The following is a 19,716-nucleotide window of genomic DNA, read 5'->3' as shown; positions in this document are numbered from 1 at the left end:
AAATATCAAGCTCATTAATTATCCCCCGAGAAAAGATTTCTAATCTGTGAATTCTTACCGTAACGGCTCTCTAAATTTCATAAATTTAAGGTATGTTAAATAAAATTAAGTATTATTAATGTTTCTTTAAAACCCACCCATAATGATGAGCTATACCTGCACAAATTCACAAACATTTACTTTAGTTTTATAAAACCTTACCCCTGTGAAATACTAGTGAAAAACATATATTATTATTTCGCCCCTGTTAATCATTGAAATGTCAAAAGGCGTCGGCAGCCCTTCTCATTGTCACAGCGAAGTCTTCAAAACTCACTCGCGGACTCATAAGTTGATACAACTCACTAAAAGCTTCTTACTAATTGTTTTCGTTGCCACATTTCAACACGACATATACAGGGTCATTTTGACATTGCGTTACTAAATGAAACCACATAATTAGTCGTCTTCACCTTTGCTAACGTTGTGCCAAAGATCATCCATTAAAAACTAATATTTTCACCAAAAATCCTGGTTTTAGTTTTCTTATTTTTTGATAATTTTGTGATATATTTTACAAAAAAAACATCTACTTTGTATTCCTCCCATACAAAACACCAATTTCATATTATTATGTAATTACCTAAATTATGTAGGTCAAAATGGACAGATTTTCCTTTTATTGTTTCTACTTAAACTTCGAGAAGTGTGAACCAATAGTACTATTTCCTTATACGTAGATCACGAAATTCTCCAACTTCACTCTTACAAGTCGCGAACTCTTACAAATGCCTGTTTTATTGCAGACACTTTTTTACGGGTAACACCGTCTAAAACTTGCCAAAAGACAAATTTGCTTTACGTGAAGCGTATCCTTTATTATCCGCGGCGAAAATTCAGGGACAAAGCCAAATGAACGCCTTGGTACTATTTTATTTGTGATTCGAATTCATAATACCTCTGAAAATATGATTTTGAAATAGGCATAGGCATTAGAAAGTGTTTTTTATATCAAAAATGTAAGGTTCAGTTTGTAATTCAATTTGTATTTCAACATATTACTAATAGCAGAACTCTGTGCGAGTATACTGACTACTATAAAATTAAATTGTGTTCATTTCGTCGAGGAAGAAACCCGGCATGAACCATACAAAATTAAATTTAGCATGTCTGTCAGTATACAAATAGGCGCAGGATGAAACTTCTAAAAGCGGCTCGTCTTCAATGCCTTTTTCACGCTCTAAAAACATTTTTAATAAAGGATATTGCACACAACTCCTCTTAAAGAGAGTTCGCGGCTTAATAAAAATTTTGATCCGTTTAAACAACGCAATTCATATTCATGAATAATAATACTTGAGCTGGATAAAAAATTTGATGACTTGAGACGAATGTTCATTGCGTGTCGGCCGACCTGATATCAAAGAGAATACAAATACTACGTAAGATATTCCAAAATAAAGATTACTAAAGTACCTATATCAAAATTTGAAATTGGAACTACAAAATAAAAATATTTGTTCAAGCATATTTAAGAAATTGTTTTATTTTTCAGTTTCGATAATCTGTTTCTCATTTTGAACGTTTGCAAATATTTGTCAAACATTCTATTGTCGTGTAATAAAACCTCTTTATTTTACCGTTAAAATATAACAATACATTTTCGTACCAAAACTTCTATTTTAGTTTTAACACAAATTCAATTTGTGTGAGTACAATGTTGGTTTAACACTCAAAGCCATTCTCAAAGCACAATGTAGTAAGTCTTTTGCTCGCGATTCCTTTAAAAAGACATTTGGAAGTTTCTTGCTGTTCGCCGTTTTAACTACAAAACACGAAATATTCTACTTAATCTCGTTGCCAGTCAGTCGACACTGCCGGAATAAATTACTCGTGTCTCCTTGGAAGATATTTTTTCACCGGGTGAGAAATTTACTTGCATCTCACGTAGCCATTATGGCGGGGTTGTTACAAATAAGATATTTAGTTATACAGCCGAAACCATGTCGAAGAATTCGCGGGAATTTTACGATTGGCTGTATTGTCAAACCTGCTTTATTTTTATTCGTCAAAAAACTATACCGGGCTTCAAATCATTCGTATCCAAGAGCATCGCCAGCTGATGGCGAGGAGGTAGGAGGGAAGGGGGGGGGGGGCAAGTTGATATTATAGAGAATGAGAAAAATATGAATTGTAGGTAAAGTCGACAGCACATGTTCCTTCCCCACTCTCGCTTTAACAATAACATAGAGCAGAGCGTTATTGAGCGTACGGGAATGATCGATGAAGCAAGTCCAGTCAAAGACTTAGGACTTTCGTTGCTTTACATTTGACAAATTTTTTTGAATCTCTACGGGGGGCAGCTGCCCCTCCCTTGAAGACGCCCTTGTTTGTACCCAAAGACATAGCTGCCGTAGAGTTAAGTAATGCAGAGCACCGGGACTCCTGAGGCCATGAGGCTCCCCGGACCCTAATCACTAACCATTTTTTTAAGTCATCAACCTGTTAGGGGCGGCTGTAGACAACTAAGAGACTTCTGTCGAAGCCCGCAGTCCACCCTAATGCGTCGAAGATGGCCACCGCAGGGTTTTAGTTGGATGCCGTGCGTAGGGTGTATATTGCGTTATCCACCCCTTATTCCCGATTATCGCCTGGTGTTTACCATCTTTCCGCATAGTTCGTCGAGTCGTAAGGTACAGTGGACCCACGCTAATATTGGCCTAATGAGAGGCGAGCTACGTATCAAATAGCTAAAACTCTTGACACCCAGTGCGAACCGCACTTGTTAGCCGCCATAATTATAATCTGTAGATTATATACTAGTTGGCGGCAGATTTGCAAAAAATTATAGACACTTCGTTATATCATTAAGGGAAAAAAATATTAACCTAATTAGCACAATCGGCCTTAATATCGAGTTAGCATCTATTAAACTTTCTCGTCTAACAAATATTCCATAATATCCTGTATGATGCTAATGAAAATGATGACATGTTCTACTTTCACGTGTCATACTGTAGGTTGTTATAATAAGTTACCTGTGTGTGCGATATTGCATCGTTTTTGAAAGCCGAGTACAGTATTATTCCGTATCAACACCTCTTTACTAAAATATAATAGGGGACCGTCCTATGTTTGATTTTGTACATTATTATATATGTAATGGTTAATAATACGAAAAAGAAACCCTCCTGCGAAAACTACATTAAAATTTGTTAAAAAATGAGCCAGTAATTCATATTTTAAATATTACTATGTGCCGAACTGGGCGCGAAGTAGGGATATCGTTTCATCCCTTTCTTTCGCACGCGTCGTAATGCCCGATGACGTCACCCGTGGGTATTGCGCCTCTTTTCTGTTTCTCGTTAATTACCCCTTCTACCGAAATTGAAAGACTTATAACTAGTTGATTTTTTACCGGATTTAAATAATTCTTTGTGCGTTATCTATACTATTATATAAAGCTGAAGAGTTTGTTTGTTTGTTTGTTTGTTTGTTTGAACGCGCTAATCTCAGGAACTACCGGTCCAAACTGAAAAATTCTTTTTGCGTTGGATAGCCCTTTGTTCGTGGAGTGCTATAGGCTATATATCATCACGCTATACCCAATAGGAGCGGAGCAGTAATGGCTAATCTCAGGAACTACCGGTCCAAACTGAAAAATTATTTTTGCGTTGGATAGCCCTTTGTTCGTGGAGTGCTATAGGCTATATATCATCACGCTATGACTAATAGGAGCGGAGCAGTAATGGCTAATCTCAGGAACTACCGTGATTCAACTGAAAAAATCTTTTTGTGTTGGATAGCCCTTTGTTCCTGGAGTGCTATAGGCTATATATCATCACGCTATGACCAATCGGAGCGGAGCAGTAATGAAACATGTTGCAAAAACGGGGAAAAATTATTAGTTTTGAGAGCTTCCGTTGCGTGCGCTGCGTAAACGATTAAAGTTACGCAACAATGATGTATGAAGGGATTATTCCTCTTAAAAAGTTCTAAAAAATATATTATAAAACAAAGTCCCCCGCTGCATCTGTCTGCCTGAACGTGTTAAACTCAAAAACTACCCAACGTATTAAGATGAAATTTGGTATGGAGACAGTTTGAGACCCTGGGAAGAACATAGGCTCCCGGGAAACTACTAATTTTATAACGGAAAACTTTAGCCTGAAAAACTTTATAACGCGGGCGGAGCCGCGGGCAAAAGCTAGTAATTTATATAACGTAAATATTTGATAATAATAAAGAACAAAAATGAGTCCGGACCCCTATTGCCTAGATAATTAAATAAATATATTGTGTAAATACGTAAATAAATAATTTATGCTAACAATTATTATAACTGATGATTCTAATTTTGAAAATAAAATAAGTTAGATTAGTAGGAAATTTGTATCCGCTTGGATAGCAACCACCCTATAGAATGTGTGAACTGGCCGTATTGGCCGACGCAAGTGTGTCGTGTTCCAGGATCAAACTGTGTACGAGTATATCCGGTTTCAAACAAACCAGTATCATAGTAGACTGGCCAGGGTAATCGTCTTTCAGCAATCGACTTTATAACGCTACTTCATGCACCATCAGGCTCAGTAGGTACACAAAAAAACAATGACAATAGAGATATCATATGTAGACTGTAAATAGACTGAGAGGTCCCAGGGTCGTTTCCTACGCTACCTAACTTTTGTACAATTGTTAAATGTACATTACACAGTAAAATTATAGGAAAATTATGTTTCACAAAGAGAATTGGTTTAATGAAGTGATACAACTATTTACCAAATCTGTTACAATTTAGAAAGTTTATTTTAAACGACAATGGCCGTTAAATACAGATTTCACTATTGTTAGTCATAGGTATGAAGGCCAACTCTATTAAAAACATACTTTTATTGATGATTCCGTCCTAGCCGAATCCTCTCTTGACCAATCTCAACGGAGATCAGCCAAGTACACAGGAGATATTATAGGGTATAACACCGCCAACTTCTTGACACTGAGCTGCGACTGAATAATTTTTAAGATGGAAAAATCCACTCACAATTATTTTCGCCCGACCAGGAATTCGAACCCAGGACCGCAGTATCGTAGTCGTAATTGTACCGTATACAATTACAACAAACAAACTATATTAATAAGACTTATATAATTATAATATTACTAGCGACCCGTCCCGGTTTCGCACGGGTGCAATGCTGACTATTTAATGGATGTTATTATTATACATATAAACCTTCCTCTTGAATCACTCTATCTATTAAACGGCATCAAAATCCGTTGCGTAGTTTTAAAGATTTAAGCACACATAGGGACAGAGAAAGCGACTCTGTTTTATACTATGTAGTAATAATCTAGGTACCTACTGTATAAAAGGTAGTTGGTAGATATATCGGTATATTTGTTAGGAATTATGGTACAATTACACAGAATAACCTCTGCATACTATCGAAATAATCTGCCACAATCATTGATTCTTGTAAGTGTTGATAGATGGTCCAGATGTGGAACGAGGGTGCGTGTTGTCCCGTTTTATTCAGAAGCATAGATTTTTGCATCGCATCATGATACGGAAAACACATGGCGTCTAAGATGTTTTTATTACATAGATACGTTGTCCGTTACAAAGAAAGTAAGGTAATTGCCCGACTTGACGGCCAATAAACGTGCGGCACTAACGTTGTTACGTAACTGTCGATGTATATATATCCTTTTCTAACGAATATATTATGCTGAATCTTTTTATTCCTTCTTCGTGCGCCGTTTTATGTGCCATTTTGTTAGTGTATGACGCGTCTATTTGTAAAACGTCATTGCATAGCGTAATGTGAATGCACCTCGGCCCACCGCTTCACGGATTCAATAAATCAAAATGACAAGGTTTTTATACACAAAGTTGCGGACACCGAGTTATTTCAATAAAGTATAATACATAAGGCCGTCCATTGCAGACATTTACAAACATATCTGGCAACAATTCATGTTGAATATCGTAACAAATTGACTTCGATCGGGTACTTGACTCGCAACCGGCCATGCGGAAAGTACTGATAACGAGTGCACTTACGACATGCCGTTGGGAGTGCAGAACGAATGACCATCAACCTATCATAATAGTAAATGTTAAAGATGTTTGAATGTTTCTTAGAAGCGCATAAAGTGGTGAACGAAAATATAAAGGCCCCTTTCATTGGTTCAAATAAAATTTGGTAGTTTTCGTAATAAACAGTTACTTAATACACCTAACAATCCTTAGATTACTCTGGAGTACTTATTATCTATTTGGTAGTATAGATTGAAGTGTGACTTTTTATGCGGTCTACTAATTTTACGATTGTGTTCAAATAATGTTCGATGAGTATTTTGTATCTAAATATATTATGGTAAATATTGTACCATATTGACAAAATACCTGTTTAATAATTTGTTTGTTTCATTTATCCATTTAAATAAAAGACTTATAACTGTTTATCTATGTAAGTGGCCTTCTATAGTCCATCCACCTTATTTAACATATATTGTGTGCACAGGTTGGTTGAGAACGACGTGATCTCGTAACGATAGGAATTTCAACGCGACATAAAAATAAGAGTGCGATACACAGAAATACAGTTTCTTGTTTGATAAACATTAGCAGGAACGATAAGATAATCTAGTAAATAATAGGTATTAGGTATAGTTTCCTGGATAAATATTTTTTTTAATCTGGTAATATCTTGAATTACATGTCAAAATATGTCAAGTTGACAATTTACACCTATTTCTGCGTTCCAATTATTTCTATCACATAATATTGAGATGACAAGATCATAATCTGTACCAAGTAGGAAAGAGATGGCACAACTACGTTCCGTCATTCATTTAAAGTTGAGACGGAACGTAACCACAAAAAATATTGAATAGAGTTTTACAACAGAAAAATTTATTAAAAATCCGCAGTATATGAAAATTAATTATAATGGCATCTACATCGAAAGATAATGCGCCAATTAGCGTGCAAGATGAGAACACCCCAGACGAGCTGGAGCCGGGTGCGTGTCCTGAAAGTATTCTGAACCCCACAGATTCTTTCGAAGAGTTCGCTTCGGAGATGAGTTCTAGTCTGCAAGAGAGGAATGCGCTGACAACTAAAAGCAGCACTATTAGTGAGATACAGAGCGAAATCGGCGAAGAGAAAGACGCTCAGATGAAAACCACAAAGTCTGCAGATGATCTGCAGTCAAAAGATGTAAGGTTGCCAATACTGTTATGTTAGATTACTATCTATTAAGTTTTCTAAAATGAGATCTTTGAGGTTTATTTCGGGAACCTGGAGTATTACTAAGAAAACTACCAGTGTTTATAAGGACAGCTTCATAGTAACCTTAGCAAAATTATACAATATTTTTTTTTAATATTTCAAATTCCCATTGAATAATTTATGAATCTGCCTCACATAACTTTTTTCATGGATTAATAATGTCCCTCATAACAATAAATATTGTTGAATCACTATATAGTTTTTTCTTGTTAGATAAAATAATTGTATGAGTCAGTCAAAACACTGATAGTTTCATCACTGATAAAATATATTTTCTTTTATTGTGATAAGAGAAGTAAGCCGCTCACCTACTAGCTTTATGGGGCTCGCTAAGAACAGAAGTAGCACCATCCATGATTTTAAATTACAAAGCTTTATTTGCTACTATGCTATGCTCATCATGCTAAGGTGTACAATTTAATATCATGGTTATAAATATAAGTAAAAATGGAGTCAAATCGGATTGTAAATAACTTATGATATAAATTTATGGTGAGAGCTGCCTACCTGTGTTTTTATTTTCTTAATTTCAAATGTAATCAACAACATTCTTTTACAATTGCAGGGTTCTATATCTGCATCGGCTAGCAGCTCTAACTTAACAGAAGAGAATGGTGATGATACAGACAATGCTCCAGAGAACTACTTGCATTCACCAGAACTGATTAATAAAGAGAAACATGTTTTCATATTAAGTTCTGCTGGCAAACCTATTTATTCTAGGTAATAACAATATATAGAGTAGGGTTGTCGAAGGGTTATTAGTTAACAAGCCATTATTTATAAAAAAAAATAATAATAACATTCTCTTAATGTGGCATCCATGGCCAAATTTGTATATTCCCAACTAAGTTTTAAGTTGGCATATTATTCATGTGCCCAATTGTTTTTGGTCACATGTTGCCACTATCATGCGTGCCATTGGTTCTGGAACCTGATTTAGGGTATCGCTATGTTTCTCTGTTAATAAATAAAAACAAAGTGGTTTTCACTTGTGGAGCTAATTTGTTTTGCAATGATTTTTGTAATTCTATTCCCTTTTGTTTGCTCTGTTGTTATTTAAAGTAATAACATAATAATAAGAATTTCTTTGTCCTACGTGAGGACTTTGTGGGCTATTAGCAATAATATTTATAAAAAATCATTTATTAATGTATCTCCAAATCGCCCCTCAGATTTGCATAGGATTGCTCAGATTAGGAAAATATTACCATAATTTTGAAGTTGTAATTGGTAAGTACTCCAACTTTTAATAACCAAAAGTTACTCTCTAATACACAATCACCTTTACTATTCTATTTCAGATATGGTAATGAGGATAAACTAGCTGGCCTCTGTGGCGTTATCCAAGCGTTGGTGAGCGTTGTGGAGGAACAAAACCAGGATATATTGAGATCTATAACCACTAAAGACTGTAAAGCAGTGTTTCTAGTGAAGGGTCCATTGATACTGGTTGCCGTTTCTAAATCGAATGAGAGTGAAACACAACTTGTGCTGCAGTTGACGTATGTATTTGACATATTCATACAATATTTTTAAATAATTTTTATTAAATATGCACTAACATATTAGTTCCATCCCCTTAATCATCAACAGTACTAAAAAAATGTGTCTGACTTAAAGTAAAGGGACAGAATTATGATTAGTGTGATAGGATTTTTTTTTATTTAAATAAATCATATGTATTGCAGTTTTTATAGATTATCTTCAAAAAGTTTCTTTGGAATGATCTGTACAGTGTACAGTACAATTGGTTTACACTTTACAGACCTTGCCATTAAAATAAGGCAAAGTGACTTCACCTAATGGTACATGGAGTGGGTGGGTCCAATAGAATGTGGACTGGCGAAAGATGATTACGCCTCGGCGACACAACTATGCCGGTCTAAAACCTAATATACTCTGGCTGACCCCGGAACGCGACACATGAGGGCCACTATAGTCAGTTTTAACACCTTGTGCACGGCATTCGCTATTCTGGCGGAAATAAAATATACCCTATCTCCAGCATTTGTAAGATAATGTCCCATGAGCAAATTGGATGTGGTTTAATGCATTTTACAGGTACGCCTTCAATCAAATTGTGTCTGTTCTGACACTAACACAATTGAATCGAATATTCGAGCAAAGAAGAAACTATGATTTACGAAGACTGCTGTCGGGTGCTGAAAGATTGATAGACCATTTACTTATATTCATGGAGAAAGACCCGGCGTTTTTGTTAGGTAGGTTTATTGTTTGTTATAATATCGCTTACCATCAGGCGAACGGTAAGCTGGTCTGGTCATTGAAAACAATTAAAAAAATATATATATTATGTTCATCATCATCAGTCTGTTGCAGTCCACTGCTGGACATAAGCCACTCCCAAAGTACGCCATAGAGACCGCTCTGCTTTATGCATCCAGTCGCAGCTGGCCCTCTTGTGTGTCTATTATGTTAGCTTTAATTGTTTATTAAACTCCATACAAATAAATAATGAGTAAACGTATCACAGCCTAAATAACTTGCATTCTGTTGAACATCGCTCAAATTGGTAATACACAGGAATAACCTGCAGATATATACATTGTATATTAGCCACAAGATTGGTCCAAAAAAAATACAAAAACCATTGCATATTTAGCAGAATACTTAAAAAAACTAAGCCTCTGCTGACGTTAAGATGGGAAATTCCAATATCCCATTCACAGGATTCTCATAGTGTTGACAGATGCTTAGGCCTCTGCAGTCAGGGTATTCCCAGTATCTCATTGGTAGGGTTCCACCACTGATGAATGCAGAGTAGCCTACCCAAAAAAAAAAACTTAAACAAAGCATTGCAAATTGGTTGCCATCTAGAATTTTAATACTCACTCATTCAGGAAAATGTGAAATAAAACTTCCTAATTAATTGTTATCGGTGTAATATATTATAACCATAGACATAAACAGTATAGTTGGTTCAGACAGACATCAGAACCAAATTATTTGTTTTGCCATTTCATGGTAGATTGAGTAACCATTGCATAAGCGCCAAAATTTTATACGTCAATCTTCCCAAAGTCCGCTCTATATAACCTTAAAACTCTTTTATAACATGATTTCCAGGCGCCGTAAGATGTCTTCCATTACCAGAGAAAGCTAGAGAGAACATAACAAATGCTATAACAACGACTTGCCACAAGATAAGAGATTTAGTATTCGCGATAATGATAGCTGGTAACCAACTAATAACTCTAGTTAGAATGAAGAAGTACACACTACATCCGTCTGACATACATCTGTTGTTCAACTTGGTGCGGAGTTCTGAATCGTTCAAGACGGCTGAAAGTTGGACTCCTATATGTCTTCCGAAGTTTGATGCCACGTAAGTCTTAAATACGGTAGTATTTGTTTATAAAAGTACTTTTAATTGCTGAATAAGATACTACCAACGACAATTCCCTGGCCCACTAATAAGGTCCTATGTTGTTTTTTATATATGTTGGAAAAATTAAAAAAAAATATATTTGTTGAAGGACTTTAATTAGTGTTAAAGCCTTTATTTTTCTTTTATTATTGTATTTTTTTACTGAATTGTTTCATAATATAATGTTTGCAAAAAATATTATCTTGAACCTTGTAATAGTGAGCAAACGAAATATTAATTTGATGAAACAAAAAAAATAAATCAGTTTTGTTTTATGCATTTAAGTGATAAAAGAAACAGTGTGCCTCATGCTACATGAGTGGTCACCAATAGCTTGAATTTAAAATAACTGCACACTACTGCTTGTTACCTTTAAGATATTACGGTAAATTTGTCAGATAGTGAAGAAAATTCAATTTTTTTTCCATTTGTCGACAACTTTAAATATCCAGAAATTTGTGGCAACACTATGTTATGTAGCTATATTACATTCCAGAGGATTCCTCCACGGTCACGTCTCCTACATAGCAGAAGATTGCCAAGCTTGTCTCTTACTACTCACCGTGCAGAGAGATGCCTTCTTCCCTCTGTCACAAGCTAAACACACCATCGCAGAAAAAATGAGAAGATCCAATTGTCTAGTAGCAATAAACGATGCGTTGAACCGGCATAGAGATCTGCCTACGACAAATCCATTGAAACATATAGGAATACCTGAGATAAGGCATTTTATGTACAAATGCAAGTCTACTGCGCAGCTCTTCACTTCAGATCCTATTAGCTTGGACAGGTAAATCACTGATAATAATTATAAAGTAATTTTTAGATTTTGTGTGTTAGAAAAATAAAAAGTTAATTATTCTATGATCATATTTAATGATGGGAAGTGACAATAATATATTTTTTTCTGCAGTCAAATTAGCAAATATATATTCTGGTTATTTTTTTGAAAATTGTAACTTTATCTAAATTTATTAATGACTATTAAATGTTATACATAAGTAAAGAAAAGAAAAGTTTTCATAATGTTCAGTCACCTGTCCAATTTCGACATCTAAGTGTTATTAATTTGTTTTCATTTAAATGTAATTATGAACTTATTGTGATTTTGCTTTTTTTCGGCTAAATGTTTGTATCCGAGCATGTATATAAGTGACCCAAACAACATTTTTATCTTTTCTTCATTAAGGTTTGTTCTAACCGCCATTTTCAATAAACGATCCCAATCGCTTTTTTCGATCTATCTCAAAAATTTACCAATCTTGCAAATTAGTTATTTTTGTAGGTTCATTCTAGGAATCGGATTGAAGATTGAGATTGGGATCGTTTATTGAAAACGGCCGTAAATCTATAGTATTTTTAGTTTGGTTTCTCCATAATAAACTAATACCGCTTTCAGGCTACAAGACTACAGGATGAGGCACAAAGAGGGTGGTGATATTGTAGAAAAACCCATTAAGAAGCTATCGGACATAGACTATGTGAGGAATTATAGGCAGTTCTGCAGTCAAATACACTGCACGTCAATACCAGCGAAATTGATTTTTAGGTCGAACGCGCAAGACACTATTTTAGCTTGGGTAAGATGTAAAAACAGCAATGGGTTTTTATTATTAATAATATTTCGTTTTTTTTTTATATCGTCGGTTAAAAGGGCTAATTGACTTAAGCGACAATTCTTTTTCGAAAATTTTAACTATTTTAAAAATACATAGAAAAAGTGCTGATTTTAAATATGTATGAAACAGTGTCGCAGTGACAGAATTTACAAACAATAGTCCCATGATGGAAATATGCAGTCACTTAAAAAAATGGGAGTAAAAATAACTTTGAAATCAAGTGCTATGTTAATCTATAATCCTTTGGCCTGATACTATCTTATAGTATATTATGCACTTTGTATCCTTAGTTTTTTTTACAGGTAACCAACGGCTTTGAACTATATGTCACCTTCGACGCATTAATGGAGAAAGATCAAGTGATAAAAGCAGTGGACCGTCTGCTCTGGTGGATCAAAAAGGAAGAGCAAAGGATTTTCATCATGAACGCGCCGACTTTCTAGCCCAAGTTTACAGTGCCATCTATCGGTGGCATTATAAAGAACTCAATTATTCGAAATTCAAGTGAGATCTAGTATTGAGCTATTGTTTTTAGCGGGACGAGTTGTTTGTGTGTAAGTTATGAATACTGTTTTGATTTGTGTGCATTGCTCTGAGCGTTCGAGTTGGAATTTCGTGTCTGATAGTGCTATTGGGTTTTTCTGGTCAGTATCACTACGGAGTTTGGAACTTGTGCCCGATATGGCAATAGGCTCGCCACCTATCACATGAGACCGAAGACATGACCAAAATGGATGCCCTAGTTGCATGGTTGCTTCAAGACAAATCTGTGGTATGCGTCGGTTAGAAAAAAATTCAACCAACATTTTTACCAACAAATTGTGTTTATAAATGCAAATAATGTACACAAATGACTTGTTCCGCTAATATATTCTGAACGTGAAAGTCCTAAAACTATCTTAAATCATAGCATGGTCTTATTACGTGCATCACGCATTGTCGTAACTATTGGGGTGCAGGGCTGTATTTGGGGTATAGGAAGGGTGGCACCAAATTTTCCTATTTACCAAGTATTCCTATTTAGGACCGTAACACGTTAGCGATATGAGCGTGTTTCAAACGTGGCTATTATTAAATGTGTTTGCTGTAAGCTTGTAGCGTTGCAAACGCAGTTGATACACGTTTTTAAATCACTAATATAATAATGGTCCTACTAACGTCTTATTAGACTTTATTGAATTTTTAGCTTTATTGAAGTGGTAATAAAGTTAGAATTTAATACTCATAATCGTAACATATGAATTAATAATACGACGGGAAATAAAATGGTAAAAGAGGTAAAAGAGATTCTAAACCCCAAATGCAACACAGTGATAATTGCTCAGGTTCCTAACGTTTCATTCCTTAGATGGTATTAGTATAAATGTATATAATATTGGCTAGTTAATACAAAATTATGATATGGCTATCACTGTGTATTGACCCCTATGACCCCCCACTAGTTTCGGCACTGCATAAAATATAATACTGTTGCACAATTCTCTAGATACAAATAATAATGCAACGAAATTATACGAGTGATTTTAACATCTGAACACCATATGTATTGTGAAAATGGGCTGTATTTGAGGATATTTTGTACGTTTCTATTCTAGCCAATGTAACAAGCTTAAATTATTATTTATTTGTATCAGATGAACAAATTATTTTAAGTGCCTTAGACAAATTGTAACTAATATTTTTGGTGAACTGAAGTTAGTTGCGAGTCACGTGATGGTTTTCTAGCTAACCAGTATTTAATACTTAGCCAAGGATGGAGCAATGGTATGAGACAGTCGGTTTCGTAGTGCTTTTGGCATGGCAACTTTCGCAGTACGAGCATAAAGAACGGGGCGCTGTGATTGGTTAATATTAAGGTACAACTTCAGTTGGCTGTCAGATAAATACTATACAGAGTCAAAGAAAACGATTAATCTGATACTATGCGTCTTCGTGTACTCTCATTATAGTATTAGTTAGGTCCGCCATCACCTAAGTTGCTGACGCCGAATAAACATGGCAAAAAATCCCGGACATTTGGGCGAAATATGGGTTCCTCTGACACCACTGAAAAATTTTGTTTGCAACGCGCGGGAGCACAGTTGAGGGCGTTCGATTGTCGACTATTTTGCGGAGATTTCTAGAATGCGGGTTATTAATGAATTTTTAACTAAGATTTATTTGAATTTCTCGCTTATCGCGATACCATATCGCGTAACGCGATAGTATACTCAAGTTGCGCCCACACCTGCTCACTAGTGTCCGTATGTTGAGTTTGCTGCGGATTCCATATTCGCGATGCACTGTCACCCAGTACACAAAGGGTGACAGGAGGGTTAGATCACGCGTAACTAACTTCAGCAGTGTTAATTGGGATACATTTGAGGGGAAATGAGTGTGCGTAGAGCGTAAAAGCTCCCCTTGCGTTACCAGTCCGTCAGTCAGTATCAACCATATTAGAAAGTGGGATGACACGACCTAAACGTCAGTGTTATTTTGATTAATCGAAATATTAACGTATGTGTCGCCATCTGGTCTTTCGACCAATTAGATTCAAAAAGACATGGACGTTCGTGTTTCGTCAGAATTTAAGGAGTTCGTAATCCGATTTTAATTAGTTAAATATATCTTTTCTTAATTTGGTTATAATTTTCATATTTAACGCATGTGCTTATAAAATTAAATTACATTAGTGGGTGGAAAGATATAACAGCAAGTAAACTAGAAATGGAATAAATAAAAAAAAGTATGCGGCCGCACACGTTACGCGTATAAAAATAAGTGCCACAGCATTACAGAAAATCACGTACGGTGTGTTTTGCATAGCTGACTTACGCCACTTGTGACACCGGCACACTCGTAGCGCTCATTTCAAGACATACTGTGTGCTAGCGCATTAGCGTTCAGATTTGCCACACGAGTACCAAAAACACGTCTGGTGTGTGGCTAACAGCAAGATGCAGTTCATTATTGCGTCGCGCAGATATTGGAGATCTGATATTTCATTTTTTTTATGTTTTTTAATCAGTGTGAATGTAATACAAGTAAATTATATTAACGGACACGATTAAATCGTACCTATGTCGTGTAAGCCAAAATTCATGCTCGCTTAGATAGAAATGTTTGCCTAGACCCGTACATACAATTATTCAATTATAAACACGTTCTTTTCACGTAGAATAATAATGAATTAATGTAAACATAAACATTTTTGTTTATAATCAAATGTCCAGCTCATTAATTCCATTTATATGAATGTTGGGTCTAGGTATAGGATAGTTCGTGTGAGGTTCTAGAAAGAAGAATGAAACGAAGGGTAAGATTTTTGCTCCGCTAAATACAGCTCTGGCCACAGATTTTAGAATCATTTTTATTAAGTCTCTTTCGTCTATTTACCTTATTTGCGGCAAAACCAAAAAAATCTAGCTAATTTTGTGGCCAGATAGTAAGTTTTAAAGGAAAAAAAAATAGTGATTTGATGTAATTTTTTTTTTTGTAAACGCTACATGGTCGCCTACCGCCTTTTTACTGCTTAATTAAAGATTTAATAGTAAAGTTAGAAGTACAATTTATACCCTTACTATAATATTAAACACCCTGAATGCTACGTTATTTTGACAGTTCGTAACGAGCACGTCACGCACCTCCTCGTGCATGACCTGGAAATTGGTATACAGAATACCATTTCATGCTAATTTCACGAAGATAACAAACATGGCCGTGTTACGTGCTTACTCTTTCATAAAAAGGCTCATGTACACCTATCGTGAAACTTTATACCTGGTTAAAACTTAGGGAAGAGTTGCTTGCATAGATTAAAGTGACAGAAAATTCAGTTTACAGTAAGGTAGACGAAGCTACTAACCTAAGACCGGACAAACAGATTCATGACAGGTATTCAAATCAGTTCCTGACTCATATTAAATTCTTTAAGAGCGAAAGATCATTAGGTTTTATAGTTTAAGGAGATTGTATTCTGAAGGTGAAACCCCACTAAGCGCTAGAGGTGGTACTGCTTGCTTGTATAGTGTATTCATTGGTTTAGTTTCACAAATGTCACCAAGTATCTATCCACATATTAATATTATATCTGATGTAATTGCGCTTTTGTATTATTCCAATACTCATTTCGAGACCACCGTAATAATGTATAGTATACTAGGTATATAAAGTTATGGTTGTCTTAGTGGATCCAATTGGTAAGCAAGGAATTATTTGAATGGTGGGTAGATATGGAACAAGACTTAATATGGCTTTCAATATTTGGCTATGATATTTAACTCATACGAATTTATTTATACATAATATAGCCATGATATATCGCTCGGCGTCGCTTTCGCTTAGTGCGGTTTCACCTCTAGTCTTATTGTCACTAACTTCACCCTAATTTAATTTGGCAAGGCAGCAATAAAGAACAGTGTATTTTAAATGCTTAACTATTAGTAATCCAATACATTCGTGTAAATACAAAGTGAAATGTGTACCTAATAGTACTTATACCTAGATTCTGTATAGAGAATTATATTTATGGAAAAATTGTCTAGCTAGCAATAATTTTATAATAAACATGTCAATTCCAGTGTACTTTTTCATTGATTTGCAAAGCCTATATTGGCTATTTATGTAATTTATGCCCTTATGAGTATGTACGAAATTATGTGTGGCGGAAATGTTTATTGTAATGTTACTTTGTTCTTTTTTTTACTTCACCTTGATTAGTCTAGGGTTAAAATCCCGGCTGCTTGTCAAGCAAACTGTAAGCGATTGCTGTTTCACACTGGCACATTCGTTTCAAATGTGCCAGGTACACGTGGAAGTAAGCGTGTAATGAACATGCCTTTACAATAAAAGCCCCTATATGTGAGGCACTATGGTGCGGAGCTAAAGCAATGAAATATCCACAAATGCAGCTGCCTCGCACGGAGGTGTTGTCCCGTACTGGCGTTTGGGTTCGCGACGCAAGTGAGTTACACAACTCCCCACACGACCGTTGCGCCCAAAAAAACACAACTGTTACGGGAACCGCAGTCAACGTGTTAATATGATAAGTGTGAATCGTGGAGTAATAAAAACATCCATACAATCAACACATTTATTACACTAATATCTACCCCTGTCTCTACGCCTGTCTGCTTCATGTCTGTCTCTATCTCTGCGTTCCTTTTCTCTGTCCCGCTCCCTCTGTTCCCTGAGTCGTTCTCTATCTCTTTCCTTCTCACGCTCCCGTTCTCGTTCCTTCTCTCTCTCCCTTTCCCTCTCCCGTTCTCTGTCGCGCCGCCTATCTCTGTCTCTACTTCTGGAGCGATCCCGTTTTCTGTCCTTTTCGCGTCTTTCACGGTCTCTCGATCTGAAAAAGACAAATATTAAATTTAAAATATTTAATACCACCGTGACTGTGATATTTATTTTCGCATTTTCTTTAATATGGTTTAGGTTTCAACTCATTTGTAAAAAAAGAATCTGGTGGCCTGGCTGATGTCACCTCATTTTGAGATGACATTTTAGGAGAATGGTAGGAATAGTTATGATTATCTCAGCACTAGCCTATGGTTGACTGGTAGAGAATGCCTATGGCATTAAGTCCGCCTGTATACTTTTGTATATTAAGTGCTGAATAAAAATAAACAACTAGTGGTCAACCAGTTGTTGGAATTCAACTGTCAAATTAAATATTATATTTTTTAAATTCTATACTTCAGCACTCATTTATATTATGAACTTTATTCATACCAGATCTCACACTCTGTGCGAGCAGTGTGCTTAAAGAGCTTTTTTTATTGCCTTGAATGAGGAGACTAGCTTGCCGTTTGCCTAATGGTAAGCTATATAACCACCCTTAAACAATAAAACACTATCCAACACCTTGAATTACAAAGGATTGTTTGGCATTCTACTGCGCTCACCTTTTTGAGAGATGAGGTGTTAAGTCTTATTATGTCTAGTAGTTACATTGGCTACAATGTCCTTAAACTGGAACACAACAGTGTTCCAGCTGGAGGACACACTGCTGCTTGGCGGCAGAAATAGACATTGCAGTGGTACCTACCCAGACAGGCTCTCTCACATATGAGACCTACCACCAATATTATTTATTTATATCGGGCATAATCAGTTATAAGAAACTAATAAACACTCATATCTTACAAATCTCAATTGTTTATATTTGGAATGTGTAAAACTTTCAAGTTTGTTCCTCAATCTGAAATTCAGGCAGCTTATTCCACACTTCTACCACTCTATTACTTAGAAAATGTTATTGAGGGTTGATTTTTGAAATCTAGTAGTGACCAATTTGAGTTGGCGAACAATGTGTCGGATATTTGTATTGCGATTAATTAATAAACTTATTATAAGAAATTACATATTATAAAACAAAGTCCCCTTTTCTGTCTATCTTATGAAATCAATTTTCTCAGAATCTACTGAACGGATTTTTATTAAATTTGGTATGGAGATAGTTTAAGACCCTAGGAAGGTTATAGGCTACATTTTATCTTTCACGCGGGCGAAGTCGCGCGCAAAAGCTAGTTTGTATACAAATACTAACCTCTCCCTCCTGCGGTCGCGGTCCCTCCTTTCTTTATCGCGCTTGTTCTCTTTACTATCAGGATCAGCGTTATCTTCATCAGAAGCCATCTCTTCATCCAAATCGTCGTCTAAAGCAGACACTTTGGGCTCCAGCTCGTTGTTCTCTTCCAAAATTGGCCGCTTTTGTATTCGCGGCAATATGATGTCACACAAACGCTCTTCCCGAAGCAATTCATCGATAAACTCATCCACATGGACTATTTCAAACTGGCCCTCGCGAGTTTGTCGCCTTAGTTTTCTGTTGTCGTTGTACAGAGGCTCCAAGTATTTATAACAGTCTACTGAAGTACCAGTTAACCTCATATAAAAAGCACCGAGCGCGCGCACGTACTTGAACTCTTCATTTTTGATAAACTCTACGACAATATCCTTTTCTGGCTGTATCTGAAGCATTTTTAACACTAAACAGAGGAATGGAGTGGGATATATGAAGCCACCGTGCACTCCACCTATATACCGCAATTCCATGGCTTTGTCTACCAACAACTCCGCGGTTAAGGCAAAACATTCTTCTTTCCAGTATTTAGAGTCGTATATACGTGATCTTATAATCTTCTCTATAAGATATTGTGGATTTGTACCGCGAATAGATTTCGCGTCTTTCACCGTGCGGTTCGCCATATTTGTTATGATTAAAATTGACAGAAAATCAACGGACCAATCAACAGCAGTTAATAGCTACCATAGAGCATATTATCATCTTTGGGGATCAATGGTAGGGCTCGTGAAAAATATAAATTATTAAAAAATATTTTGAATTATTAAATACTACCATCAGAAATGTGATAGAACTTTAAAAAGAATTTTATAATAGTAAAATATAATCTGTAAAATAGACTGTGGTGATGTCGGTATAATCTGTC

The 19,716-nt window shown here is 35.8% G+C and overlaps 2 protein-coding genes across 2 annotated transcripts; one reads left to right on the top strand and one right to left on the bottom strand.

The window, feature by feature from the left end:
- Positions 1-6,839: 6,839 nt before the first annotated feature.
- Positions 6,840-16,844, top strand: LOC115450285 (protein SAND). The gene is made up of 8 exons (XM_030178285.2): positions 6,840-7,204; positions 7,842-7,999; positions 8,581-8,781; positions 9,341-9,501; positions 10,367-10,625; positions 11,164-11,457; positions 12,067-12,247; positions 12,589-16,844. The coding sequence occupies exons 1-8, from the start codon at positions 6,935-6,937 to the stop codon at positions 12,727-12,729; spliced, it is 1,665 nt and encodes a 554-aa protein (XP_030034145.2). The 5' UTR covers positions 6,840-6,934; the 3' UTR covers positions 12,730-16,844.
- Positions 16,845-17,343: 499 nt separating this feature from the next.
- On the bottom strand, positions 17,344-19,503 carry LOC115450286 (pre-mRNA-splicing factor 38). Its single transcript, XM_030178286.2, has 2 exons — positions 18,813-19,503; positions 17,344-17,612 (listed from the first exon to the last, which is right to left on the bottom strand). The coding sequence occupies exons 1-2, from the start codon at positions 19,472-19,474 to the stop codon at positions 17,366-17,368; spliced, it is 909 nt and encodes a 302-aa protein (XP_030034146.1). The 5' UTR covers positions 19,475-19,503; the 3' UTR covers positions 17,344-17,365.
- Positions 19,504-19,716: the final 213 nt, after the last annotated feature.

The sequence above is a fragment of the Manduca sexta genome, chromosome 5 (assembly GCF_014839805.1).
Source record: "Manduca sexta isolate Smith_Timp_Sample1 chromosome 5, JHU_Msex_v1.0, whole genome shotgun sequence".
Taxonomy (NCBI): domain Eukaryota; kingdom Metazoa; phylum Arthropoda; class Insecta; order Lepidoptera; family Sphingidae; genus Manduca; species Manduca sexta.
This window is presented reverse-complemented; position numbering and strand designations above follow the sequence as displayed.